General features: G+C 56.4%; 7 protein-coding genes across 7 annotated transcripts; 3 read left to right on the top strand and 4 right to left on the bottom strand.

Annotated features, from left to right (window-relative positions):
• Positions 1–44: 44 nt before the first annotated feature.
• On the bottom strand, positions 45–2271 carry PTSG_12055 (uncharacterized protein). Its single transcript, XM_004995329.1, has 6 exons — positions 2146–2271; positions 1424–1842; positions 1161–1231; positions 825–971; positions 394–514; positions 45–211 (listed from the first exon to the last, which is right to left on the bottom strand). The coding sequence occupies exons 1-6, from the start codon at positions 2227–2229 to the stop codon at positions 166–168; spliced, it is 888 nt and encodes a 295-aa protein (XP_004995386.1). The 5' UTR covers positions 2230–2271; the 3' UTR covers positions 45–165.
• PTSG_12054 (uncharacterized protein) lies at positions 2266–5898 on the bottom strand. The gene is made up of 11 exons (XM_004995328.1): positions 5757–5898; positions 5479–5587; positions 5187–5296; positions 4782–4829; positions 4434–4546; positions 4196–4286; positions 3844–3924; positions 3538–3656; positions 3081–3283; positions 2762–2841; positions 2266–2576 (listed from the first exon to the last, which is right to left on the bottom strand). The coding sequence occupies exons 1-11, from the start codon at positions 5787–5789 to the stop codon at positions 2376–2378; spliced, it is 1188 nt and encodes a 395-aa protein (XP_004995385.1). The 5' UTR covers positions 5790–5898; the 3' UTR covers positions 2266–2375.
• Positions 5856–9129, top strand: PTSG_03656 (uncharacterized protein). Its single transcript, XM_004995327.1, has 10 exons — positions 5856–6029; positions 6286–6381; positions 6610–6750; positions 6867–6911; positions 7220–7340; positions 7535–7638; positions 7838–7924; positions 8091–8147; positions 8442–8522; positions 8864–9129. The coding sequence occupies exons 1-10, from the start codon at positions 5949–5951 to the stop codon at positions 9086–9088; spliced, it is 1038 nt and encodes a 345-aa protein (XP_004995384.1). The 5' UTR covers positions 5856–5948; the 3' UTR covers positions 9089–9129.
• Positions 9130–9381: 252 nt separating this feature from the next.
• On the bottom strand, positions 9382–18257 carry PTSG_03655 (tamm-Horsfall protein). Its single transcript, XM_004995326.1, has 8 exons — positions 17698–18257; positions 16613–17305; positions 16230–16385; positions 15911–16027; positions 15528–15659; positions 14934–15209; positions 12016–14663; positions 9382–11560 (listed from the first exon to the last, which is right to left on the bottom strand). The coding sequence occupies exons 1-8, from the start codon at positions 18059–18061 to the stop codon at positions 9989–9991; spliced, it is 5958 nt and encodes a 1985-aa protein (XP_004995383.1). The 5' UTR covers positions 18062–18257; the 3' UTR covers positions 9382–9988.
• A 240-nt stretch (positions 18258–18497) lies between these two features.
• On the top strand, positions 18498–19585 carry PTSG_03654 (uncharacterized protein; the record flags this gene model as incomplete). Its single annotated transcript, XM_004995325.1, has 3 exons — positions 18498–18683; positions 18929–19027; positions 19260–19585. The coding sequence occupies 3 exons, from the start codon at positions 18498–18500 to the stop codon at positions 19302–19304; spliced, it is 330 nt and encodes a 109-aa protein (XP_004995382.1). The 3' UTR covers positions 19305–19585.
• A 220-nt stretch (positions 19586–19805) lies between these two features.
• On the bottom strand, positions 19806–21359 carry PTSG_03653 (uncharacterized protein; the record flags this gene model as incomplete). Its single annotated transcript, XM_004995324.1, has 2 exons — positions 19806–20104; positions 20171–21359. 2 exons carry the CDS (start codon positions 21357–21359, stop codon positions 19806–19808), a joined length of 1488 nt encoding a protein of 495 aa, XP_004995381.1.
• Positions 21360–21424: 65 nt separating this feature from the next.
• PTSG_03652 (uncharacterized protein) lies at positions 21425–26351 on the top strand (the record flags this gene model as incomplete). The annotated part of the gene is made up of 9 exons (XM_004995323.1): positions 21425–23095; positions 23250–23476; positions 23726–23859; positions 24290–24328; positions 24681–24762; positions 25081–25241; positions 25471–25553; positions 25881–25973; positions 26297–26351. The coding sequence occupies exons 1-9, from the start codon at positions 21456–21458 to the stop codon at positions 26349–26351; spliced, it is 2514 nt and encodes an 837-aa protein (XP_004995380.1). The 5' UTR covers positions 21425–21455.
• Positions 26352–26354: the final 3 nt, after the last annotated feature.

The raw sequence follows: 26354 nt of genomic DNA, 5'->3' as shown, positions 1-26354 counted from the left end.
CTCTGTGTGTCTATCTCTTCTTTGTCACATTGGTTGCATCCTGGTCTGGGTGTGAGGCATTTATGATGAGCAAAAGCAAGAAACACACGCGGGTGGAAAGGGGGAAGGGCGAGGGGATCTGTTACGATAGAGAGACAGCATCTTGAGCTGGATGCGTTCACCACATTAGGACGATTGCCACTGCTTGAAGATGGACGCCAGCTTCTTGGCCCTAAAACGGCAAAGTGATACCACACATCGTGAGCTCGTAATGGTGTGACAATCGAACAAACAACACACCACTCGCATGCAATCGTGTGTTGTGTTGTGTTGTGTTGTGCTGTGTTGTGTTGTGTTGTGTTGTGTTGTGTGGATAGCGAGAGGGCCGCAAGTCAAAGAAGTCAGGGCACGTACGAGCGACGAGAGCGTGGCATGACGGCGACGTCGGCGCGCTTGCTGCGTTTCGCCGCAGGTTGTGAGCTCCCGTCAGTACTCGCTTGTGTTGACGATGAAGGGACCTCCCAACTCGTTGCCCCTGAGTACATGTTGCTTTCAGTGAGGATGATGTAACACCGAAAGGCCTGGCATGGCCCACTTGCACATACACTTACACACACAAGCACACCAGCCACTTACACACAAGTACACCAGGCACACACACACACACACAAGTACACCAGGCACACACACACACACAAGTACACCAGGCACACACACACACATACCACCACACACACACACACACACACACACAACTTTGTACACAACACCCGAATCAACCAAGCAACCCCTTTGCCCCCCCCCTTCCTCCAAACACACGCAAGCACATGCGCAGCCTTGCCCACCTGTGTCCTTGTTGATGTAATAGTGCCGTGAGAGGTCTTCGCACCACACAAGCGTCCATCCTGCAGGGGAGTAGTGATCTTCGACCTGCTTCAACACACCCTCCATATCCTTCAATGAACGCACCACGGCCGTCTTGGTTGTCGCACCTGGAGGCAATGCAACGCCACACGCACACGCACACGCACACGCACAAGCAAGCTCGCCAAAGGTGAGATGGCACATTGCATGAGCAAGCAAGCAAGCAAGCATTAGAGAAGCAAGCCACCGACCACATACATGAGTGCACGAAGGACAAATCAATAGACGGTGCAAGCACGCAACACACACCAACACACCTGTCTTGTGGTCTTGCATGCGCAAGGTGCAGTGGATGAGGGTGCGGTCGTACTCAGATACGTTCGCCTCACTGAATGAACAGACGCAGATGAACCACGCCGCAAGGGTTAGCAGGCGAGGTGCCTTTGCACACACACACACACAGACACACACAGACACACACAGACACACACAGACACACACAGACACACACAGACACACACACACACAGACACACACACACACACAGACACACAGACACACACGCATACAGGTTTCGCACGTTGGAAGCCCGAGAGCGCGGCAGCGGGCAAGGATGTCCTTCCATTTGGATGACGGGTCAACAGCATCTCCACCAGCTTCAGCATCTTGAGCATCGTCAGCGTTGACCTGCTCCTTGCTGTCCTCGGCGGTATCGGTGTCTGTGTTGCTGGCGCCTGTTGCCTTCGTACTTGCATCGTCGTCGCCTTCCCTCACTGCCTGCCCACTGGCATTCGCCGCATCATCCCGTCCGACCACCTTCGACGCGAGCACGGCTTCGTCGTTCTTGCCTTGTGCGCTCGCCTTAACCTCCTCCGCTACGGGTCCATCCTCTTCCTCCTGCTGTGGCGTGCGTGTCTCTGCATCCTGCGTATCGCTGTCACTTCCCTCGCCCGTTTCTGTACGAGCATATGCGGGCGGCCACTCCGCTGGCAGCTCATCCTGCTCACCAACAGCATCAGGCGCGAGCACACTGGTGAGCAGATGTAAACGCAATACATACACACACACACACACTGACACTCACACACACACACACACACACACACATACACACACACACACAAAAGCACACGCACACTCGCTCTCTCGCCCACACACACACACACACACACACACACACACACACACACACACACACACACACACACACACAAAAGCACACGCACACTCGCTCTCTCGCCCACACACACTCACACACACGCACACACACACACACACATGGCTGCTGCAACACACACCCACCAATGAGGCGTCCGAGTCTGTGTCTGAGTCACTCTCCAACACGTCTTCGTACACGCCACCATAAGCATCCTCAACCTCGCTCATCGTGTTGGTGATGTCCGCTTTTCACATGCAAGCGAGTGGGCGTTCGTTCGTTTATGAGCAGCAGGTGGTTGTTCGTTGGTTGACACGCACACGGACACTGAAGATGTGTTCAAAACATGTCTCACATCATGTCTCACATGTGTTGTTCACGTGTTGTTTGAGCTGCGCATCAGGGCGCGCGTGTGTCGGTTGTGGTGTGTGATTGGCCAGCGGTGCATCCACGGCCCAACAATGGTTGTGTCAAACTCCTTCTCGTCATCACTGCTCGTGGTGTTCTCTCTGGTCCCGTCCGCGCCTGCTGCCGCTGATCTGCGTTGTGCAGCCTCAGTCATGCCCGTGTGGCGATCCTGCTTGTTTGTGTGTGTGTGTGTGTGTGTGTGTGTGTGTGTGTGTGTGTGTGTGTGTGTGTGTGTGTGTGTGTATGTGATGATGACGCACGCACACACACGCGTGGCATGAGCAAAGCTGTTCGCATGTGGAACAACAGCCAACATAATCTCTTTAACGCTGATGGCAGTGCCGTTGCGCTCACCTCCCGTGCCCACTTGTCCCAGTTGATGTTGAAGTCCTTGTTGCCGCCCATGCGCATCGGTAAGGTTTCCTTGATCCCGGCTGCAGCCACACATGCACACATGTGCATGACAATGTAGAGTGAGTTGCGTGCAGCAATGGGAAAAGGCCGTGGCAGTGCATGGCGCTTACCACCACTGCCACAAACATCATCACAAACAAGGACCATCACAAACAAGCGCACCAAGCACACTCAACCAGGCGAGCACACGCAGATGCACGGATGCATGCAGACACTGACACATGCAACCACACAGCAACGCACAACCATGGACACGTACAAAAGCCCGTTGGCTCATGGGGGCTCTGCCACCGCAGATCAAAGCTCCAGCGAATGTTTGGGGACATGTTGTTGAGGGAGCGGTGTGGGATGAGGTTGTTGAGGAGCAGCACGGAGCCCTTTGGCACTGGACAAGTGACGACATCCGTCGCCATGTTGCACTCCAGCACATCCTCTATCTGCTCCTCCGGCAAGTCCACATACCTGTAAGAGCAGCAACAGCAGTCCGGGGGTGGGGGTTGGTCGCTCAAGTTAACATCACGCCAGACAATACGCCATCACAAGCAGGAGCCAGCAACATGGAGCCAACACGTCAACACGTCAACACACATCAACATGCGCACATAAATAGGAACACACAGCAACACACAGTAACATCAACACACATCAACACACGTCAACGCACATCAACATGCACACACACTGAGACACGTAAACAGGTGCACACAAAAACGTACCAGGTGCCCCCCGCACAGCATGTGTGGTGCGCTGCTCTTCCGGTCCTGTGGCCACCACGAACAACTTGCATGCAGCCATTCTCCTCGTTTGCATCCAACAGCGGAACCCACGCCGTCAACTAATCAAATTGTGTGTGTGCGCGTGTGCGTGTGTGCATGTGTGTGTGCGCGTGTGCGTGTGTGCATGTGTGTGTGTGTGTGTCTGTGTACGTGAGCACATGTGTGTGTGCACATGTGTGTGTGTGTGTTGATGGAGCCAAAGACTTCCCCTCGAAGTCTTTTCGTCAAAGTAAGAAGATGACAGACCTGCAGCGTTGACCAGCACTCTTCGTCCAGGTACGCAATGTCTTGGTGCCATGGCACGGTGGCTTGCTCTTGCTGTGGGGTCTAGATGATTCAGAGCAGCAGCCAAGTAACAGGACGGCAGTCAATACGCACCACAGAAAAGAAGTACGCCAAAGCCAAGGAATGCATTCTCAAGGCACACACACACACACACACACACACACACACACACACACACAAACACACGCACACGCACACGCACACACGCACACGCACACACGCACATACACACTCTCTGTGTCACACAAACACAACAAATGTACTCACACGCACATGAACACACACAAACTCACACACACTCCCACATGCACACCTTGCAACGCAGGTTCCACACGGGATGTGCCGCAATGTCGGGGCCGATGATTTGCTGTGCAATGTCGAGCAGCACCGGTGCAGACCACAGCCTGAAGAAAGACGGAGGCGAAGAGAACAGTGGTGGACTCGGAGTGAACACATTCATTGCCATGAGCAACAACGAAGGGTGAATTGCACAGCAACGGTGGTCGTGTGGTTAAAGTCAGAGCTGTTTCGCAGGTGTGCGTGAGACTCACTGCCGCACGCCTGGGCGAAGAACGCCTCGCTTATGAAGAAGAACAGAGACGTGTGGAAACTGCTTCTCCAACGCAGTCAAGCGGGAAAAGAAGCCCTCCTTCTCACACAAATCCTGGTGTCACGGTGAAGGCATACATGCGTGTTGCGATGACACGTCGCAGTGGAGCATAACATGACATAATGTCACTGAGAGTGTGGCGAATTGGCAAGAGCAGGATGGGATGGGCGGTGTTGACAGAGACATCGCCCGCGAGGCAAAGCCAAATGACACAGGCAATGCCAACAGCAGGGGAACACAAGCACTCGATCCACTCAATAAGACACTGTTGGCGCAAGTGCAAGCACACCGTGATCTTTCCCGCTGCAAATAGGGCGCGAGCAACCTCGTCCACTTCCTGGCACGGTGAAGGGAAGGAATTGGGATGGATAAGTATATAAGGGAAAGTTATATTGGAAGAGAGAAAGCAGTTGGGCAAATCAAAGCCAGTGTATGCCAGTGTGTGCAACCCGACGCTTGAGCGCATGAGTCCACGCGGGTACTCACACACACACACACACACACACACACACACACACACACACACGCACACACACACACACACACACACACACACACACACACAAAAGCACACACACACACACAAAAGCACACACACACACACACACAAAAGCACACACACACACAAAAGCACACACACACACACACACACACACGCACAAACAAACACAAACACACACGCACACACACACACCTTTTCCACTTCGCCTTGCGCAGCGTGGAGGAGATCGGGTGTGAGAATATCACGTTTCAGGACAAACCCGTCTGTGAAGAACTGTTCAAACTCCGCCTCCGTCAGTGGGCCTGCCTCATTCAACAACGCACAGCGCCATCCAAGAGCAATACCGTGATCGGCGGGACACCATGAAAGGCCATTCACGGCCCTGACATGCAGGCACACACAGGCACAGCAAGGGGTCTCGAGCGATACTTTTGAGAGATACAGACGGGGTGATACCATGACAAGACACGTTGCGGAAGCGCACCAGGCGTGTAGGGCCCCTTCCATGCGTCCACTTTGTCCTGGAGCACCTGTGGATCAGTGACCAGCCGGTTCGCTGCAGTTGCAGCACGTCTTGAGACACTGGGACACCTCTGAAGCGAGCAAAGAACAAGCAAAGAACAAGCAAAGAACGCAGTGAGCAAGTGAATTGTGAAGCACACCCAGTCGTCCTCCCCCTGTCCGTCTGATCTATCTGTTTGACAATTGCAAAGAGGTACACACACACACACACACCCGGCAGTGTGGAGTGCCGAGCCTCACCGCAAGCGCAAGCCGCACGCCTGTTCGCATCATGCTCGTCGCTTGCTCGCTGGGGGTGAATGGACGAAGGACAGCAGCAGCCACAAACCAAAACAACACAAGCAACAACAGCACATAAATTCACGACTCTCACCCATCAACCAACTTCACACACGCACACACTGCCCACATACACTGACTGCCACGACCACCATGGCTTATCGCGACAGGACGCGGGAGTTTGTGCGCCGGAGGAATGCGCGGAGCAGCAGGGGCGCAGGCAGTCACGTGCAGGTAGGGAGATGGTGGGGGAGGTGGTGTGGAAACTTGCACATGGCTCCCCTGTGGTTTGCGATGGTCGCGGCTTGTCATCACCATTGTCATCGTAGCCCATTGTGTCTTGAGCTTGCCATCTCGCATCTTGTCGTGCCTGCGTCGTGTCGTGCCTGCCGTCGTTTGCTGCTCGAATCGGCTGCTGCTGATTGGCCTTCCTTGTTAGATGCTCACACGTCTGTGTTTGATCTCAAATGTCATCGCCCATGTCAACCAGCCCATCAACGACCGAGATGCGCTGCTGAGCGAGGACGAGGACTCGCCACAGACGACAGTCTCCCTTCCTCCAGAATGGGTGGACGATGTGGAGGAGGTACGACGTCATCATCAGCGGAGTGCACACTTTGCGCGGCGGCCGTGACGTGATGGTGCATCCACGAAAGCATGCATGTTCACAGAGTGTTTATCCACACACACACACACACACACACGTACACGCACGCACGCACATAATACAGACATACACACACGAACACGAACACGCACGCACGCACAAGGGCTGCTCTCACGACTACCATCACCTCGTTGCTCCATTCTCCAGGCTCGGGAGATGATCAACACAATTCGCACGCGCATCAAGGAGCTCAACCAAATGCACAACCAGCACATCAACACGCCAAACTTTGACGAACACGCGGAGGAAGAGCGCAAGATTGAGATTGCCACCTCCGAGATCACTGGGGTAAGTCGCTGCGTGCGAGATGGCAGCACGACGCGGTGCAAGCCCTACATGCATGGCCTTAACGCAAATGCCATCTCACCCTCCCCCATCCCTGCTTCTCCCACACACCGCAATAGATGTTTCATCGCTGCCAAAAGACGATTCAGAACATTGGACGAAAGGTGCACTTGCCTCTGTGTGTGTGTGTGTGTGTGTGTGTGTCTGTGTGTCTGTGTGTGTGTCTGTTTTTTGATCTGTCTGTCTCTCTGTCCTTCCGGCTGTCTGCGTCTGTCGATTTGTCTACTCTTCTCGTGTGCCTCTCTGTCTCTCTGCCCCCACTTTGTCTCTCTTCTGTGTCTTGCGTATTGCCGAACTGCCTCGGTCCCGTGTTAAGTGCAAACTCGAGCATGGCCAATCCTTATCATCATGTTCCTGCTTGTGCATCTCCCCGACTCCAACCACACACCCACACGCGTGCACGTGTGTGCAGGGCAAGGCATCTGGGTCCACACAGGAAGCACGCGTCACGCAGAATGTCATGCGTTCCATCGCAGGGGAGTTGCAAGAACTATCACAATCCTTCCGCAAGGGCCAGGGCCTGTACCTCAAACGTAAGCACATGGACGACCAGCCTTGTTTTACACTGTGTGGCGCTCGCCGCAAACACCCTCGTTACACCACACGTTCACGTGCACGCACACGCCATGTGCACACACACACACACACACACACACGCACGCACATACACGCACACAAACACGCGCACGCATGCGCTTACCCTTCTTCTTGCTGCGCCGCTTTCAAGGAATGCGTGGGCGCGAGGCAAAGGAGAAGGACTACGGTTTTACAGACGAGCTGATGGAGATGGGTGTGGATGACGACGAAGAAGAGGACATTACATTCGACACAGTGCGTTGTCTTGTTGTGTATGTGCGTGTATTGTGTGTGTGTGTGTGTGTGTGTGTGTGTGTGTGTGTGTCCGTCTGCTTGTATGCCTTATTCTGTTTCGCTGGTTTGTTGCAGCTGCACTGTTACACCTGTGCTCATGCACACATGCAAACACACGCACAACACAACACAACACAACACAACACAACACATCTGCTAGGGGTTTACGGATACACAGCAGCAGCAATTACGCGACAACACCGCGCAAATTGCACAGCGCGAACAAGAAATCACAAACATTGTCAAAGTATGCCATTCTTCATCATGTGCATCTGTCTGTCTGCCCATGACGTCTCTGTTTTTGTGATTGCGTGTGTGTTTGTGTGTTTGTGCGTTTGCGTTCAATTGGTTGGTGTCTCTCATGCTCATTATGACGATTTTTTCTGCAAACTGTCGTGCGTGCGATTTGCCAGAGCATCAACGACCTTGCTCTCATCTTCAAGGATCTGGCAGAGCTTGTTGTTGATCAGGTGCGAAGTGCTGAATGAACGCAGTTGTATCTCCTTCCTCATATCCTTGCGCCATGCTTCCAGTGGGTTGTTTGTAACGCCAACAAACGCTTGGGCGACACGTCACACACAAATACACACACGCGCGCGCGCACACATACACACACACACACGCACACTTGATACAAACAACTCCCCCCCCCACACACACACACACACACACACACACACTCTCTCTCTCTCTCTCTCTCTCTCTCTCCACATGTACATTCTGTCACTCATGTTGGCACGCGTCGCTGCTTCGTTGGTGCACAGGGCACGATCCTGGACCGCATCGACTACAACCTCGAACTAACAGAACGACGGGTGGAGAGCGGACGGAGGGAGCTGGAGCAGGTGCGACACTGGATTCTGTGGGCAATGGCGCACACTCACACAGCAATGCTCGTTGAAGCTCCCACTCACTCACTCACTCACTCACTCACTCACTCACTCACTCACTCACTCACTCACTCACTCACTCACTCACTCACTCACTCACTCACTCACTCACTCACTCACTCACTCACTCTTTCACTCACTCACTCACTCACTCACTCACTCACTCACTCACTCACTCACTCACTCACTCACTCACTCACCCACTCACCCACTCACTCACTCACTCACCCACTCACCCACTCACTCACTCACTCACTCACTCACCCACGTGCACCTCAAACGAACGTGCCACACAGGGTCAAAAGTACCAGAAGAGCGCAGCAAAGAAATATGTCATCATCCTGCTCGTGCTGATTGTTGTGGCCATGTTGTTCGCCCTCATCCTCAAGGGGAAACTGAGTGGCCATGGCGGGTCTGGGTCCAGCACAAGCGACGACGATGCTTCGCCAACGCCCTCCTCTAACAGCGGCCGCGGCGTGCGAAGCTTGGTCGACTCGTTCTTCTCACACACTCTCAGTTAGGATGTCCTTTGCACTTGTGTGTGTGTGTGTGTGTGTGTGTGTGTGTGTGTGTGTCTGTGTGTGTCTGTGTGTGTCTGTGTGTATGCGATTGTGTCTGTGTGTCTGTGCGTGTGTCTACTCCTGTTTCCACGTTCGTGTGATCCTGTTTCCGTGGTTGTGTTTCCGTGGTTTCGTGTCACTGTGTGCGTGTCAGCATGATTACGATTCCTTCCTCTGCCAACTCCTTGTGTTCCTTCTCCCCCCCCCCTCTCTCTCTCTTCCTCACCGCTGTTGTGTGGCTCTTGCTTGGTTATGGCAAAGTTTAAACACTACAACCAAAACACACAAGAAGAGGAAACCAAGCACACACATTGCTTGTTGAAACTAACATAGGTCGTGCCACCAAATTCATGAGACGAAAGTTCGCACATGCACATGCACACGCACATGCGCCATAATCGACGAGTATGCTTGCGTGTCCTCCCCGCAGAGAACCCAGCTCACGGGAGCAGCCGCAACACGTGTGCCGACACAACCACCATAACCAAAGACCACACAATCGCAGCACGGCAATGCCACGCGCGTCTGCAGGCATGCACAATAGGCATGTGGAGAGGCACGCACCAATTACACGCCATGTTCACAAGCAATCGATCGTGTCTCGTCATCGCAAGCACTCGGCGCGATTGGAGTTCACGCCCTGCCGCTGTCAAAATACACGTCATCGTCAACTCCAAAACCAAACGCCAGAGACGAAAAGAGACGCGCATCACCACTAACACCACCACGCACCCTGATGAACGGAATGCATCAACAAACTCCCATGAAGCTTCACACTCTTTTCCACAACAAATGCACGTACGTGCACACACATACACATACATGGACTTGGTTCTGATTCGAGATGACACCACTGCTCGCTTAGAAGTACGACACCGTTGGGCCATCACCATCACCGCCTTCATCATCATCGTCCTCCTCCTCTTCAGCGTTCTCCTGCACAGAGGGCAGCGAGGGCCGGTCCACCTTGTCCTGCAGCGTCGCCAACAGGCCCGCCATCTCCGAAAACTCCTCGTCAGGCGTGAGCGACACGCGCTTCTCCCCAGCGCTCTCGTCGGGGGCGTTTGGGTCCGCGTACACATCGTCTGCGGCACCCGTGCCCACAAAGTCGCTGTTGTCGTAGCTATCCTCCAGCGATGCGCCAACAGCGCCAACGTCACCATCACCGTCATCATCAGCGCCCACGAGCACCTGCTCCTCCTCCTGCTCTTCGTCATCGTCATTGTCGCCATCCTCGGCCTCGCTCATGTTGTGTCCGCCCTCCCCCTCAGACTCGTCGGCAAAGTCCTTCAGCCGTTCAGCCATCATTGCCTCACGCGCTGCCGTCGTCGTCATCGTGCTGTCGCGCCCCCTCGCGTCGCCACCGGTGTTCCCGTTGTTGGCGTCGCCATTGGTGTTGTTTGCCGCATCGCCATCGCCGTCGCCAAGGTCGTCCCGCTCCTGGCCAGCCTCCACAATGGCCGCCAATGCGCCGCGCTGTGACGAGTGCACAGACGGCTGTGACGCGTCGCTCATTGCTCCCGTGACCATCTGACTCCCAGAGGAGCGCACGCTGCGGATGGATGTTCCCCTGCTCAGCCCGTCCGTCTGCAGGTATTCTGCGCTTGGGCGGCGCTGCTCCGAGCGCACGGAGGACGACTGCCGCTCAAAGGCAAAGTCCATCTCCAGGGACGAGTCTGAGCTGCGACGCGTTGAGGAGTTGCGGGGGATGACGCCGGCCGTGCTGATGGAGTCGTTGTCAGACATCATAAAGTCTGCCTCAGACCCGCGCACGGATGCAGTCGAGAGCATGCCCATCTGGCTGCTGGACGACGCGCGACGGCGCATCGACTTGCGTCGGTTGTACAGCTGCCGCTGCAGGCTCTCCTGGTGCGCCGTGTCCATGTCCTGCAGAATGGCATCAAACTCCTCCAGCTCACTCTCATCGGCAAGGTCAGCAAGCTCCTCACGAAGCTTCACCATGTCCGCCTCAAGCACATCAAACACATCGCGGTCGACAACAAACGGGTCTGGCACGCCCGGCTGCAGTGGCGCGTCCATGTCTCCCTCAAGATTGAGCGACGCCGTGTCAAACTGCGTGACGGAGAGATCCACCATGCCGCTTGCAGCAGCGCCCGTTGCTGTGGACGGCACAGACACGGCAGACATGGCGTCCTTCTCCTGCTGCTGCTGCTGCTCCTCCTGCACCTGTGGCAGTGGCTTGCGCTTTGGCTCTGCAGGTGGGAGCGTGCGCAGGTAGCGCAGCGTGGCCTCGTTGCGGCGGCGCGAGCGACGACGCGCGCTGCTCTGCCTTCCAAACTCATCCCACTCTGCAACGCGCTTGTTTGCGTCGCCGGCAATGACCTCCTCGTCCGCCGTCACAGAGGAGCGGCGGCGACCGCACAGGCACGCCAGCAGATCCGGCAGCCCAAACACCAGCAGCATCAACGCACCCTACACAATGGGTAAAGTACACGTGTAAGCATGCGAGCCAGAGAGAGAGTGTGTGTGTGTGTGTGCGCGTGTGTGAGTGAGAGCGTGAAGCGGGTGCATTGGTGTGCGACTAAGTGTGCGTGTGGTGGGAATGTGCGTGGGATGTGTTCGCATGTGTGCGTATGCGTTTGCGTTTGGGTGTGTCCTCGTGTTTGTGAATGACACGAGACTCGAGTGACAACCGACACACACACACACAACAACAACAACAACAACAACAACAACAACAACAACAACAACAACAACAACAACAACAACAATGTTGCAGCACAATCAACACAACGCCCCCCCCCCCCTGGGGCGGTGCCACATGCCCATGTACACATCCATACACCCACGCGCGCACACGGACATTCCATGCACATGCACACACCACTACCCCACCCCAATCTCCCCTCAAAAGCACATGCACTCACGTAGAAGATGACGCCGCCAGCAAAGAGCGGGCGCCAGAGGTCGGTGTACACGCCGTTGATCAGGAACAGCTCGGCAAGCGGAATCCCGCCACCAACACCAGCAAGCAGGAAGCTGGCAAACGACATCCACAGCGCGTGGCCGCGGCTGACGGGCTCAATGTCCCTGTGCTCCGGCTTCTCCTGTTCCTGCAGGGCAGACGTGGACGTGGCGTTCTTGCTCATGGTGTCTGTGCCCGTGCTGAGCGCGTCAAGCTCGATTTCTTCGCCAGCGCCGTTGCTGATGCTGGCCTGCTTGCGGCGACGCTTGAGCGTGCCCGTGACGCTGGTCACGCCGACCACCATCTTGAGGCGGTCCTTTGGCCAGAAGCACACGGAGAAGCACATGATGCCCAGGTAGATGAGCACGGCGACGCCGGCAAACCCGGCAGCGGGGCCGTACATGGCCCAGATGAGGTCAATGTCCGTGTCAATGAAGCAGTGCTTGTCCGGGTCGGTGCGGTAGCGCTTGCGGCCGTAGTCGTCGTAGCGAAGCACAGCGGTGACCACCACAACAATGGCGGGGAAGACGTAGCCGATGATGAGCAGCTGCCACGCGCGCGCCTTGCGGAAGACCGAGAGCACGGCGCCAGCCAGGATCCAGGCGAAGAAGGCAACGGCGATGGCGTGCTGCGCAACGGCAATCTCCCGACAGTTGGGGTTGCGGATGTCGTAGAAGCCAACCATGAAGATGATGAGGGCTGCAACCAGCAGCGCGCACTGGTGCATGACCACCATGCGTGAGGGAGACCACTTGCTCGGCTGCACAAAGTGCACAACAAAGGTGATGACCAGGAACAAGCAGGCGAGCGACGCGCAGCCGCGCACGTAGTCCTCGTACACGGGCTGCACAAACGACGGCTGTGGCTCCCGCAGCTCAATCAGCCCAAACGTGGTGAGGTGCTCGCACTCGCACGCATACGCGCCCGTGGTCGCGTCCGGGTTCACCAGCGTGCACACGGTCGGGTCCCAGGAGCCCGGTGTCCAGATGGCGCAGCCCGTGTCGGTGCCGTTGTAGAACTGCGGCGTGGCGGTGAAGCGGAGCGGATCAGAGGAGATGTTGTAGTCGTCCGGGAGTGTGGGCAGCGTCGCGTACACAAGCTGCGACATGGTGTTGCGCAGCGAGATGCTGGGGAACAGAAACTTGGTGGCGTATGCGCCCACAATGGCCAGCAGAGGCCGGGTGGCGTCCTCGCCCGTGCCGCCGCTTGCTGTCGCATTTGATGACGCGTTTGATGACAATGACAATGACGACGACGATGGCGACGAGGCGAGCGGCGCGGTCATGCTGAGGTTGAGCAGCGTCTCTGGCACGGTGATGGACAGGTCGGCATCAAACGCGGCTGCGTCGCTGCCGTACTCGTTCACATAGCAGTAGTGCTCGGGCTCCGGGCCGTAGCAGCGGCGCGTGATGCTTGCCCGCGAATCCTGCGGCGGCCAAGACACCTGCGCCGTGGGGTTGAACGACGTGTGGTACAGGTCGACAGCAACGTTTGCCTCGACGGCAGAGATGGACTCGTCCAGCGGCAGCACGTGCTCTGCAAAGTAGAGCAACATCTCCTCAGCGTCCGGGATGAGTGACGTGCCCGTCAGCGCTCCGAACGTCGACAGGCCCGCGGTGACAACATCCTCCGGCGCTCCAATGGTGCGCGAGAGGAGGCGCACAAACGCAAACACGTCGTCAACAGCGAGGTCGGTGATGTTGTTGGCCTGCATGTAGATGGTTGCGTTGAGGATGCGTTCCAGGTTGGCCACGTCCTGCACGCCAAACAGCTGCGGGCTGCCTGTGTGCAGTAGGGCCTGTGCAAGCACGTCCGAGATGGGCGTGGTGGCAAGCGAGTCCGCCAGCGCCGCCAGGTCCTCGTTCACGCACTGCGTCGTGTCCGGGTGGTCCCAGCCGCCGTCAGCGATGCGCCCCGTGCAGTTGCGCGTGATGAACGTTGTTGTGGACCCTGCGCACGTGTGCACGGTTGGGCTGAGCTGCCCGCACGCGGCGCCGAGCCACGTCACGCCGTCCTCCTCCCGCGCAGAGCAGTAGCAGGCGCCAATGTCCTGCGAGTCCACAGCCACGTCCGCAGACGCAAGGCCGTTGAGGGCGGAGCGAACGGAGGCAGCGCTGCTGTCTGGGGTGTCCACGGCAACCTGCACCAGCACGGTGCCTGTTGCCTCGTCCACAACAACGCCCGTGATGGCAGATGTGGTGCCGCTTCCCAGGTTGCCCAGGGCCGTGTCCAGTGCAGGGAACGGCGTGCCACTGCTGGCGTTGTACGTGTCCGTGCTGGTGGTGATGACAAAGTCGATGCTGGTGGAGGATGGGCATGACGCAACAATGCATGGTGTCTGGCGCGTGAGCTGGGACGGGCAGCTGGCACCGCCATCCACGGGCATGCGAAGAATGTCGCGCGTCTCTGTGCGCGTGCCAATACCGCAGAAGGCGCTGCACTCCTCGGTGACCTCCCAGTCGCTGACGACGCACGGTGCTGGCGGATCGCATGTGCGGCCATCGCCAAAGAAGCCCTCAGCGCAGGTGCAGTTGTAGGAGCCCGGCACGTTTGTGCACACGCCGCGCAGCGGGTTGCACGTGTCCGTCTGCTCAACGCACTCGTCAATGTCTGGAGGAGTGGGGAGCGTGTGGTGGTGGTGGTGGTGGTGGTGGTGAGCTTGTTCGGGGGAGCGGATTGGGCTTGAAGCAGCTTACATGTGTGTGTGTGTGTGTGTGTGTGTGTGTGTGTGTGTGTGTGTGTGTGTGTGTGTGTGTGTGTGTGGACGCACAAGATTGTCCAGAAACACGCGCACATGCACAATTGTACACGAACACACACACACACACAAGCCAATACACGCATATACGCACACCACACAGTAGCCCGTGAGAACCGTACCGATGCAGCCTGTTTCCTCCACGCCGCGGTATCCTGGAAGACATTCGCAAAAGAGGTCTGGCTTTGTCTCGTCGTACTTGATCTGGATCTCCTCCTCTGTCAGCGCGCGGTTGTACACCTTGACGCGCCGCACGTACCCGTTGAGGGCGCCACCATCCCACCTGCTGCCACCAATGGTGAAGTTGGTGTACCCTTCCGTGTTCAAGGCCGTGGTAGGCCGACCAACGTGCCCGTTGCGCACCGTGAACGACGCCCGGCGCCCGCTCTGCTCAAACACTGCACACCGCCGCACAGACGAGAGAGGAAGTGCACGCGTGTTGTTGTTGTTGTTGTTGGGTGAGTGTTGTTGTTGGGTGAGTGTTGGCTGAGAATGCTGCGCAAGTGGGTCGTGGCAACAACAGCAGCAGCAGCAGCAGCAGGAATCACAGTGGTGATGGTGGTGCACATCAACAACAGCTACAGCTTTAACAACAGCCGGCAACAGCAACGACAACGACAACGACAAAGACAAAACAACGACAACAACGACAACAACGACAAAAACAACGACAACAACCTTTCCCCCCTCCCCCACATGCACACATACACACGGACCGGCAAAGGCGTGTTGCCAGCAGCGGTGGAAAATGGCGGTACTGCCTGCCTCGTATGGGCTGCCCGTGCCCGACGCAATGCCCGGCCCGTACAGCTCGTAGTCGTTGAAGTCCAAGTGGCGGTCATACCCACCTGGCGAAAATGATAGCGGTGGTGGTGGTGGTGGTGGTGGTGGTGGTGGTGGTGGTGGTGGTGGTGGTGTGAAACCGTGAGGAAACACTGGTCACTTGGTGCCTGTTGTGTGTTGCTGGTCATCCTGACAGATCGGCATGCAGGTGCAATTCTCACTTTCAAACACAAATACACGCCCACGCACATGCACACACACACGCGCACACACACATACAAACACAGCTACGCATGAATAGAACTGCGCCACGCACCGTTGTCTGCGTCAATGACAGCACCATCGCCAACGGCGGTGATGGGGAGGAAGAGCACCTCGATGGTGAGTGAGGGGAAGGTGTTGGGCCCAATGTCCAGGTCAACCGTGATCAGTTCTGGACAGCGAGGGGGAGGGAGGGGTGAAGAGATGTGGGCAAGTGAAGAAGCACAGGGGACGATTGTTGAGCTGACGAGTGTGCCGTGCTGTTGCCGCAGATACAAGCACGCACACGCACACGCACACGCACACGCACACGCACACGCACACGCACACGCACACGCACACGCACACGCACACGCACACGAACACACACACACCCTCCATTGTTCCGTTGAAGATAAAGTGGCCGCGGGACGCATCGAACATGACGGCGGAGGCGTTAATGAAGGCGTGATTGTTGTCGCCAGAGCGATCCAGCCACATATCCGCACCGTGCACATAGTCCGAGCCCTCCAGCCACACAACCAGGTCGTCTGCACAAGAACAGGACCGCGCCGGTGTGGGTTGTGCATGCGTGAGGAAATAGACAGCATCGTGTGTGTGTGTGTGTATGTGTGTGTGCGTGTGGCTGAGAGTGCATGTTACAAGACACCAAAGGACCACAGAAACAAAACATGCACTCGATATACACGCGAAGACGCGCGCACGCAAGATATAAATGTGCCAGATATCAACACAAACACGGCAATGATGTAAACACCTTGGCAAGTGGTGATGCCATCACCATCAAGGCCGTTGCGGCAAACGCAGTGGAAGCTGCCATACGTGTTGACACACACGGCGTCGGCAAGACAAGGGTCGCTGTGGCACTCGTTCTCGTCCGCGCAGTACGTGCCATTGCCGACAAAGCCATCGTTGCACGTGCAGGTGTAGTCGCCGGTGGTCTTGCTGCAGGTCGCGTGCTCGTGGCAGATGCCTTGCTCAAGGCACTCGTTTGGCTCACAGGTGGTGCCGTCGCCGTAAAAGCCGTCGTTGCACACGCACGCGAAGCTGCCGGGCGTGTTGACGCACGTGGCGTCGGCGTGGCACTTGGTTGTGGTCTCGCACTCGTTGATGTCGACGCAGGCGGAGGGCAGCGTGTCCTCAAAGCCAGACGGGCACGCGCAGGTGTGGTTGCCCTCGCCAATATCTGTGCACGTGGCAAATTCTGGGCAAGGGCCATCGACGGCGATGCTGCCGCTGTCAAGCCGCTTCACGTACAGCTCCACGCGGGGCGTGGTCATGCCTTGTAAATGGCCGGGAGGGATGGGCCCTGGAATCTCCTCGTTGAAGAGCTCGAACATGCCCACGCTGTACCAGAAGCTGAAGCCTGACTGCCCGTCAAAGAGAGCATAGCTGCCAAGCTTCATGCCCTCAAAACTCACATACGGCGCCACATCAAAGGGCATGTACCCTGCCATGCGAGCGAATTGCACACATGCGCGCACGCAAGAGGAGAGGGGAGAAAAAAGCATGGGGAAAGCAAGATAGGGACAGGGGGCAGGGGGTGGAGGTGGGGGTGTTTGTTCCAGAGAACATGTGGGTGGTGCAGAAGAAAAAATGCAAGTGATGTGTGAGGACAGGAGGCGAGAACGCATGCGGCTGTTCTTGCGGATTTGTCTTCACAACTTCAACTCACTCACTCACACATACACATACACATACACATGCACATACACATACACATACACATACACACACATACACATACACATACATGCGTACACTGTGGTGCGCAACGCAATTCCCGTCATCTCGAGTCACAGGTAGGGCTGAAAAGAAGCACTGCGAGGGTCTTTTGCGCACCTGTGACGTTGTTTGAGGTGGTGGGGTTGGATGTCTGCGACCAGATGATGGCAGTTTTGTTGCTGAGGCAGCCCGATTCGCAGAGGTCGTTCCAGACGAGCTTGAAGTAGAAGTTCCCGTCAAAGCTGCGCTGCGATTCGAGCGCTGTGAGGCTGGCGTAAATGAGGCTGCTGTCGTCGTTTGCGTTTACATCCAACTCGCCTTTTGGGAACACGCCCGCCCGGGCATCATGGCGCACCAGCAGCGTCCATGGCTGCTGGCACTCTGCGGCCTTGGCGGAACTGGCGCATGTGGCAACCAGCATCGCAAGTGCCAGCACGGCCATGGGCAGCGGCATGCGCGCAGCTCGGTGCGCGGACACCATGGTGATGGTGATGGTGATGGTGGGGTGGGCGGGTTGGTGGCAACTCCTCCGTTAGGCGGGTGGCCGTTGATTTCCCGTGCTGTTGTGGGTGGTGCAACACGCCCCGACGGCTTGATCTTCTGATGTGCGGGTGAGCAACGACGTGTGCGTGCGTGTGTGTGCGTGTGTGTGTTGTTGTTGTTGTTGTTGTTGTTGTTGTTGTTGTTGTTGTTGTTGTTGTTGTTGTTGTTGTTGTTGTTGTTGCTGTTGTTGTTGTTGAGGCTGATGTCGGTCTCACACCACCACCGCAAGTTCTGCCGCTGCTGGTGTGTGACGACGGTCGTGGGTGGGTGGGAAGTGCTGTCTTTTGTGGTGGCTGTGTGTGTGGCTGTTTGTGTGTGTGTGGGTGTGTCTGGTGCGCAATTTGCAAATTGGAAAAGCAAGCGGCGGTCCTCTGATGCGCACGCTTCGCTACGACTCGCACAAAAATTGCTGTGAGTCGCGGTTCGGTGGATACTGCGGTGTGCGCTGCTCGAGGTTCGTTGCAAATTGCATTAAGGTGCGCGAAGCAGTGGTGTTCTGTTTTGCTGTTGCGGCGATGGATGTGGAGGCGTTTGCGCGCGACCAGCACCCCTGCAAGCAGGTTCAGTGTGTGTGCATGTGTGTGTGTGTGCATGTATGTGTGTGTCTGTCTGTGTGTGTTTGTCTGTCTGTGTCTCTCTCTCTGTCTCTCTCTGTCTCTCTCTCTCTCTGTCTGTCTCTCTCTGTCTGTCTCTCTCTGTCTCTTGTTTTGCAATGTGCCTTCCCTTCTCTCCCTGCTGCCTCGTCCCCCCCCCCCCAGCCTCTCACCTGCATGCACTCCCATCGTCTGTGTCCCTCCCTGTACAGGAGAAGCAGGCGTCGTTCAAGTGCCTGGACGACAACCACTATGACAAGACCAAATGCCAGGAGCAGTTTGACGCATACAATGCCTGCCGCAAGCGATGGGTAAGCACGTCTCTATGCTGCCAAAGACTGCTCATTTACAACAACGACAACAGTAACAAACGACAGCAACAACAAACGACCACAACAACTTAAACAACAACTTAAACAACAACTTAAACAACTTAAACAACAATCCAGACAACAACTAAACCAGCCTTCCCACAGTCTTTCACTCACATATGCACACACACGCCTGTATTGTGTTCACGCCCATGACTTGTGTGCCACACAGATGGAGGCACGTGCAGTACTGAAACGCAAGCAGAAGGAGATATAACCAGTGCCCGCGTGCGCATGTGCAACTGGCTTTGGACGCGTGGTGGTATTTTGAGATGGTTGAAAGTCAATTTCCCCATCCATCCCCCATGTGTCAGTGTTGTAAGCACTGGCCCATCCTAACGCACTCCAACTTGTACGTACTCTGTTGCATTCGTTATGTTACATTATCTCTTTTTTAGCTCGATCGCAGTCACACTCCCCTCGCTCGCGTTGCCTTACTGAAAGCTGGGGCTGTTAGTGTAATTAAACTCCCTTGCAACCGCAAGCAGGCTTACAGAACTGTATTCAAAGATGTGCCATTACATTTTCATGTCATTTCACACAGCAGCAGCAACACGTGATTTCACAGACTTGCGTCACACGCACACACACACACACACACACATCACATGCAACACACACACGTGTCACAAACACACAAACGCACACACACATCACATGCAACACACACACACACATCACAAACACACGCACACACACACACACACACAGAAGCTGCTCATTGTGAAGCTGGCTGGATGCGGCAGAGGATGATGGGGCAGGTGGTGTCATCCACAAGATCGCTGGCATCGCCATCTGCGTCTGTGCACAGCTGCGTGTACTGCAAGCCCGCCTCTCGTATGGCAGCCAGAAACGTGGCGTACGTGTCGGGGTTGCGGATGGTGGAACAGATGTACGCAGCGCGCTTGACGCGCGTGGCTTGCCGTTGTCCACGCAATGCCTTGGCAATCACGCGTACAAGGCTCGGTACCACACTTGGGTCAAACACAATGTCTGCGCCAACCAACACGTCCGCCTCTGCCAGCAAGCCATCACAACCGCCAGCAACAACATCTCTATCATCACCATCACTACCGTCATCACCTCTTTCCTCATCTGAGCTGGAAGAAACCTGTGTCCAGTCGAGCTGCTGCACCCGCACGCACGATAATCGCTGCTGCTGCTGCTGTTGCTGCTGTTGTTGTTGCTGCTGCGCTTCCTGCCCATGCTTCAAAGTACTCATGCCCCAATCTTCTGCATCCGTCCCTCCGTTGTCCCTGCCTCTCTCTTCTGCTTCGTGATGTGCCTCCTCCCCAAGCCCCTGCTGTGCCTCCTGTTCAATCACCCCCTTTTCCTCTCGCTGTTGCCGTTCCATATCGCCATCGTCCTCGCCCTCAAGCCTGATGCCGTTGAAGCGACAGTTTGCCGCGCAGCGAGCAAGCGCCTCTGCACTGCGGTCTGTCGCAATCACACGCGTGCCCGGCCACAGCTTGGCCAGCGCCATGGACAGCAGGCCCGTGCCGCACCCGAGCTCAAGCACCGTCACCGGTGGTCCTGCCAAAGGTGCTTTTGCTTGCACATTACCATCCGCCTTGTGTTCAGCATCGTTGTCAGCGCTGTCTTGAACATCGCCACAGCTGTTCGCACCATCAGCGCGAGCATGGGCATTTTCATCCCCGGACCACGCCGCATCGCTGCCGCGGCTGCGTCGCCCTGACCAGGGTGCCATGACATCGGCCTTGTGCCTCCGCGCCCAGCCAACAAACTGCAGGGCCGCCGGCCACGTCCGCAGGCCCGTCGTGCCCTGTGTCACAAACGCCGTCGCCTCCTGGCAGACGAGGGAGATGCGCGGCCGTGCCATCATCACGTAGTGGCGGAAGGCAGGCGCATCCGCTGCGCGGGACATGGCAGCGCCCATGCAGCTGTACATGTCCTCGTCCACCGCGTCGCCGCTCCGCTCCACGCTCCGCATCACCACTTTCAGTAGCTGCACTGCATATCCTGCAGGTAGCGGCAGCTCTTTCACAGCCGGGCAACTCAGCACGCGCGCCACATCCGCCTGCAGCTGCTGCGAGTCCATGTGCAGACTCGCCAAGCCCAGAAACGGGATGGGACACGCCCGCAACAGCCGCAGCACCAGCTGCTGTCTGGCTCGCATGATCGCCCCCGTCTCCGCTTCCCCACCCTCCTCTCCATCTTCACTCGGGCCAACCTCTTCCAGCAGCCCGCCATACCCCAGCTCAGCCCGCTCAGCAGCAGCATCCCTCACTCCACCACCACCATCGCTCCACATGTTGTCGCTTCTTGCTGGTTGCCTGCCGCAACGTGGTTGCTGAAATGTGTGAAAGTATTTCAATAACTTTCTACAACCACCGCCCAGCCAACAACGATGCTGCATGGTGGAGCTGCGGTGTGCGCTGCCAGCAGCGTGACCGCGGTGGCAGCAGCACCATGGCTGCTGAGGTGCTGTGGCAGTGCAGTGCGCAGGGCGTCGTGGAGGCATGCCGCGCAAGGCATACGCAGTCATGCTGCAGCCCGTCGGCTTGTCACTACATTGCCTCGTCCACACCTGCGTGCGCTCGATCGCCGTGCCGTTGTTGCTGCCGGCACTGGAAGTGTGCCACACTCCATGTTTTGCAGCGTCTCATCATTCACCACAAGCGCAACACAAGGATCTGCTGAGGTTGACGGCTCTGCAACAGCGCCAGACGCCGCGTCCGACCACCTTGCATCTGGCAGCACGTCGCCCGTGTCCACTGCAGCGGCGTCGCCACCGCAATCGCAGGCAAGTTGGCTGGACAAGCTTGCGCCACTCTCAGGCAATCAAATCACGCTGCGCCCATATCAGGTCGAGGCCATCGAGAAATCACTCGAAGCCATCAAGAATGGCGTCCACGCGCAAGCAATCTCGCTGCCAACGGGCGCAGGCAAAACCGTCATCTTCAGCCACCTCATCCCGCTCGTCCCGCCGCCGACAACAAAGGCAACCAAGACACTTGTCCTCGCACACCGCAAAGAGCTGCTCAAGCAGGCACATGACAAGATCCGCGCCAGCAACCCAACCCTCACCGTCGGCATCGACTCTGGCACATCCCACCTGGCCAAAACGGACGATGTGGACGTTGTGCTGGCCAGCGTGCCCAAGCTGGGCCGCATGGAGGCCGATATCCACCTGGAGCGCTTTGACCCTGAGGAGTTCAAGCTCATTGTCATTGACGAGGCCCATCACGCAACCGCAGAGACATATCAGCGCGTACTCGACTACTTTCTCAAAGATGCCGATGACCCCGATGAAGCCGGCAACAGCAACGACAGCAACACTGATGCCGACGACAGCGCGCGTGACGACGCTGCTGGGGCGCGTGTGCATGGCGATTTCCCCCACGATGACACCACTACCAATGGCACAAGCAGCACCGTGGCATCTGCACCGCCTTCATCTGCACACCCGAAGCCACACGTGTGGGGCTGCTCTGCCACGCTTGTGCGGCCGGATCGGGTGCCGCTTGCGAACGTGTTTGAACAGATCACCTACCAAGTGTCACTGCCACAGATGCTGGAGTGGGGATACGTGTCCCCCGTCACCGTGTTGCAGGTTGACGTGCAAGAACCCCCGCATATGGGCAACGACGTGCTTGTGCAGCCAAGGAGCATCGGTGGGGGTGCATCATCGGATCTTGGGCAGCACACTAGCGCCGGTAACACGCGTTACCACACGCTCGAACGCACACGCAGCCAGGACGACGACGGCAACGACGATTACGATGACGACAACGACAGCATCAATGAGCGGGATGCAGAAAACGGCAGCGGTGGGCCCGAAAGCGCCATTTCGTTCTCGCTGGTGTATGAGGAGTGGAAGCGGCTGGCTGAGGGCCGCAAGAGCACGCTCGTGTTTGTGTCCAAGATTGTGCATCTCGAGAACATTCAGAACGTGTTTCGAGAGAACGGTGTGGATGCGCGCCAGCTGACGGGACAGACACGTCTCGATCTTCGAGATCGCATCCTCTCCGACTTCAGAGCCAGAAAGTACTGCAAACGTGCTATGTGTGTGTGTGTGCGCGAATGTGTGTGTGTGTGTGTCACAGTTGCTGTTTGCCTCCGTGTGTACTGCTGCGATTTCCTTCAGCTCACACACAAACACATACACACGCACACACACACACCATGGCTGCCTGTGCAGGTTTCCCGTTCTGATCAACGTCGGCGTGCTGACAGAGGGAACAGACCTGCCGTGTGTTGACTGCATTGTGATTGCACGGCGCGTCGGCTCGCACACGCTGCTGGCGCAGATGGTTGGGCGGGGCCTTCGCTTGTATCCGGACAAGGAGAACTGCCTCATCCTCGATTGCATGAAAACATTCGCCTCGCTCTCCCTCTACCTCGAGCCCACCCTCCATCCCATCAGAGGTAGGCGCATGTGCCTGGTTGTTTGTTTTGATTTGTTTGTTTATGCGTCCGTGCGTCCGTGCGTCCATGCGTGCGTAAATGCCTGTTTCTCCGCCAGTCAGCCTGCGTGCCTGTCTTCTGCTTGCATGGACAACTGCAGATGCACCTGCTCAAAGTCTGTCTCGTCCTCATCTGCAATCTCACCACCACATGTTCCTTCTCTCTCTTCCTCTTCCCCTTCCTTCTGTGTACGTGTGCACACGACAACAGCCAATCGCGATGGGCCAGCACTCCCGAACGGCGAAGAGAATGGCCAGGACGAGGTTCAAGACAAGGAGGACAATGATAAGGTGGAAGACGCCCATGAGTGGGAGGAGACGCAATCACTCGAGCACGTCAACATGGTGAGCGTGGGTGCTGTTGTGGGATGCCCGCCTGGAAGTGCCTGTGACAACTTCTTCTGATGGCTGCCATGGCTTTGATGAAATGTGTTGTCTGGGTTGTTGTTGTTTAAGTTGATTAAGTTGATTAAGTTGTTGTTTAAGTTGATTAAGTTGATTAAGTTGTTGTTGTTGTTGTTGTTGTTGTTGTTGTTGTTGTTGTTGTTGTTGTTGTTGTTGTTGTTGTTGTTGTTGTTAATTGTTGTTGTTGTTGTTGTTGTTAATTGTTGTTGTTGTTGTTGTTGTTGTTGTCATCGTCGCTGCCACCGTCGTCGCTTACTTGCTCGGGTTGGAGGTCGCTGCCATGTGACGGTTGCGCCCATTCTTTAGCTTTCACCTCTTGTTATCTCACGGGGTTTATTGTCACTCCACCCGCTGTCCGTTGTCCCGACAGGTTGCGCAAGAGGTGGATCCTCTGTGGCAGGTGCCGGAGGTGAGGGCCACTTCCTCCTGATTGCCAATCCTGGTTGCGTTGCACTTGTTTGAACCTTCCTTTCTCCTCACGTCGCTTGAACGCGTGCTGTGTGTGTGTGTGTGTGTATGTGTGTGTGTGTGTGTGTGTGTGTGTGTGTGTGTGTCTCGTTAGTGGCGGTCAATGCCTTCACGCCGGTTGACACTGGTAAGCTTCCGTGAACGCCCGTGCATTGTGTCTTATAAATGTATGCGCAGGCGTGGACGATCATGGAAATTGTGTGCATTGTTCGCCGCCACCACCACCACCACCGCCACCACCACCACACCTTGTCATCGCGTTGGCCTAATGTTGATATCATGCACGCATGCAGAGCGACCTGTTCAAGGTGGCGGAAACATACATTCTTCCTCTCTACACCAAAGATGAATTCCTTGTCCTTCATCCAAAGGAAGGTTCGTACCACCAGCACTGCCAGTACAAGCGCGCATGCCGTGTGTTCGGCGTGCGCCTGTGTTTGTGTGGCTGTTTGTGAGTGTGCCTGCCTCTGAAACAGAGTGCATGTTTCTGCCATCCATTGGGTGTTTGCTCATTGACTTGTGATTGTTCATTTTCTTGAGCAACACGACCCACCTGCGCCCACCCCTTCACGCTTGCTTCCCCCTCCCCTCCTTCCTCTCGTCCTTCACACTGCCCTCACTCCCATTTCGCCCCCGTGACCACCACCACCACCACCACCACCACCACCACCACCACCACCACCGCAATGGCAGACAAGTACATTGCCGCCATCATCCACCTCGCGTCGCATCGGTGGACGGTGCGCCAGTATCTGAACCCGCGCGACGTTCGCGTGAACATCAACGCGAGCAAGCCGGCGGATATACTCGCCGTTCTCCACGCGCACTCGTTTGTCGACGACGACTTGAAGCGGGTGCGATGGGTCATGATGGACCATAGTGGTTCAAGTGGTGCTGGTGATGCGTGGTGCTCGTACTGAGCGGATGGCTGATGAACGGTGGACGAGATAATGATGCTTCAAACGTGTCACTGAGCGGATGCTGGAACTGGCGAGTGTGCCAAAAGGTAATACGTATCCTCGAGAACTACTCAGTGGTGCTGATGTTGGCCCGTACGGTTGCTTGCATGCACTCGCACGACAGATGTATTACGCAACAAAGAGTATGCAGAAGCAACCCGCCACGACGCGACAGCTTTCATTTATTCGAAACCTCTATCGGGACGCGTGAGTACTTGACATTTACAATTTGCTCTGCAGAACACGCCACAAAGACGTGTTCCCATCACATGCAAACACGGGCAGCCGTTTGGTTTTCTTGTGGTCACTACTGTATTTTGTATGGGTTGCACCCTTCCCGCACTGCTGTTGCACCGAGACTCGCACCGCTCACTCACTCGCTCACGCACTCACACACGCACACACACACACACACACACACACTCACTCACACAATCACACAACAACACACACACACACACACACACACACACACACACACAAACAAACACGCACACACACACAAACAAACACGCACACACAACCACACAACAGGAGCATGCGCTTCCCTGACTTGGACAACTACACCAAAGCGCAGGCATCACGCCTCATCACATACGGTCACGTCATCAGGCGACGATTCCCAGGGTCAGTGTCGGTGTGCGTGCGTGTGTGTGTGTGTGTGTGTGTGTGTGTGTGTGTGTGTGTGTGTGTGTGTGTTGTTGTGTGATTGTGTGAGTGTGTGTGTGTGTTGTTGTGTGATTGTGTGTGTGTGTGTGTGTGTGTGTGTGTGTGTGTGTGTGCGTGCGTGCGTGCGTGCGTGTGTCCGTGGGTGTCCGTGGGTGTCCGTGGGTGTCCGTGGGTGTCCGTGGTTCCGCTACGAGAGCCAGTGCGCCGTTTCCCAGGCATGTTCCAACCCACCGCTCAACCCTCACGGATGTACCCTAACTAATCTGAATCTGCGCTTTCAGACCACTGCGGAGCGGGCGGCTGGACTGGCTATTGCAGCCGCCGTATGACCTCTGAATC

This window comes from Salpingoeca rosetta (genome assembly GCF_000188695.1).
Source record: "Salpingoeca rosetta unplaced genomic scaffold supercont1.8, whole genome shotgun sequence".
NCBI classification, from domain to species: domain Eukaryota; class Choanoflagellata; order Craspedida; family Salpingoecidae; genus Salpingoeca; species Salpingoeca rosetta.
This window is presented reverse-complemented; position numbering and strand designations above follow the sequence as displayed.

What these genes read in the sequence shown, in the direction of transcription:
- PTSG_12055 (XM_004995329.1), bottom strand. Translation starts at nt 2,229, where the DNA reads ATGAGCGAGGTTGAGGATGCTTATGGTGGCGTGTACGAAGACGTGTTG. An exon ending in CGCGCTCTCGGGCTTCCAAC is followed by an intron (nt 1,232 to 1,423) that starts GTGCGAAACCTG and finishes CTGTTCATTCAG; the next exon opens with TGAGGCGAACGTATCTGAGT. An exon ending in ATGCCACGCTCTCGTCGCTC is followed by an intron (nt 212 to 393) that starts GTACGTGCCCTG and finishes TTGCCGTTTTAG; the next exon opens with GGCCAAGAAGCTGGCGTCCA.
- PTSG_12054 (XM_004995328.1), bottom strand. Translation starts at nt 5,789, where the DNA reads ATGATGCGAACAGGCGTGCGGCTTGCGCTTGCG. An exon ending in TTGCAGCGGGAAAGATCACG is followed by an intron (nt 4,547 to 4,781) that starts GTGTGCTTGCAC and finishes CCGTGACACCAG; the next exon opens with GATTTGTGTGAGAAGGAGGG. An exon ending in TGCTGTGCGGGGGGCACCTG is followed by an intron (nt 3,284 to 3,537) that starts GTACGTTTTTGT and finishes CTGCTCTTACAG; the next exon opens with GTATGTGGACTTGCCGGAGG.
- PTSG_03656 (XM_004995327.1), top strand. Translation starts at nt 5,949, where the DNA reads ATGGCTTATCGCGACAGGACGCGGGAGTTTGTGCGCCGGAGGAATGCG. An exon ending in GGGTGGACGATGTGGAGGAG is followed by an intron (nt 6,382 to 6,609) that starts GTACGACGTCAT and finishes TCCATTCTCCAG; the next exon opens with GCTCGGGAGATGATCAACAC. An exon ending in AGGACATTACATTCGACACA is followed by an intron (nt 7,639 to 7,837) that starts GTGCGTTGTCTT and finishes CACATCTGCTAG; the next exon opens with GGGTTTACGGATACACAGCA.
- PTSG_03655 (XM_004995326.1), bottom strand. Translation starts at nt 18,061, where the DNA reads ATGGTGTCCGCGCACCGAGCTGCGCGCATGCCGCTGCCCATGGCCGTG. An exon ending in CACCTCAAACAACGTCACAG is followed by an intron (nt 17,306 to 17,697) that starts GTGCGCAAAAGA and finishes CTCGCATGGCAG; the next exon opens with GGTACATGCCCTTTGATGTG. An exon ending in TGGCATCACCACTTGCCAAG is followed by an intron (nt 16,386 to 16,612) that starts GTGTTTACATCA and finishes GTTCTTGTGCAG; the next exon opens with ACGACCTGGTTGTGTGGCTG.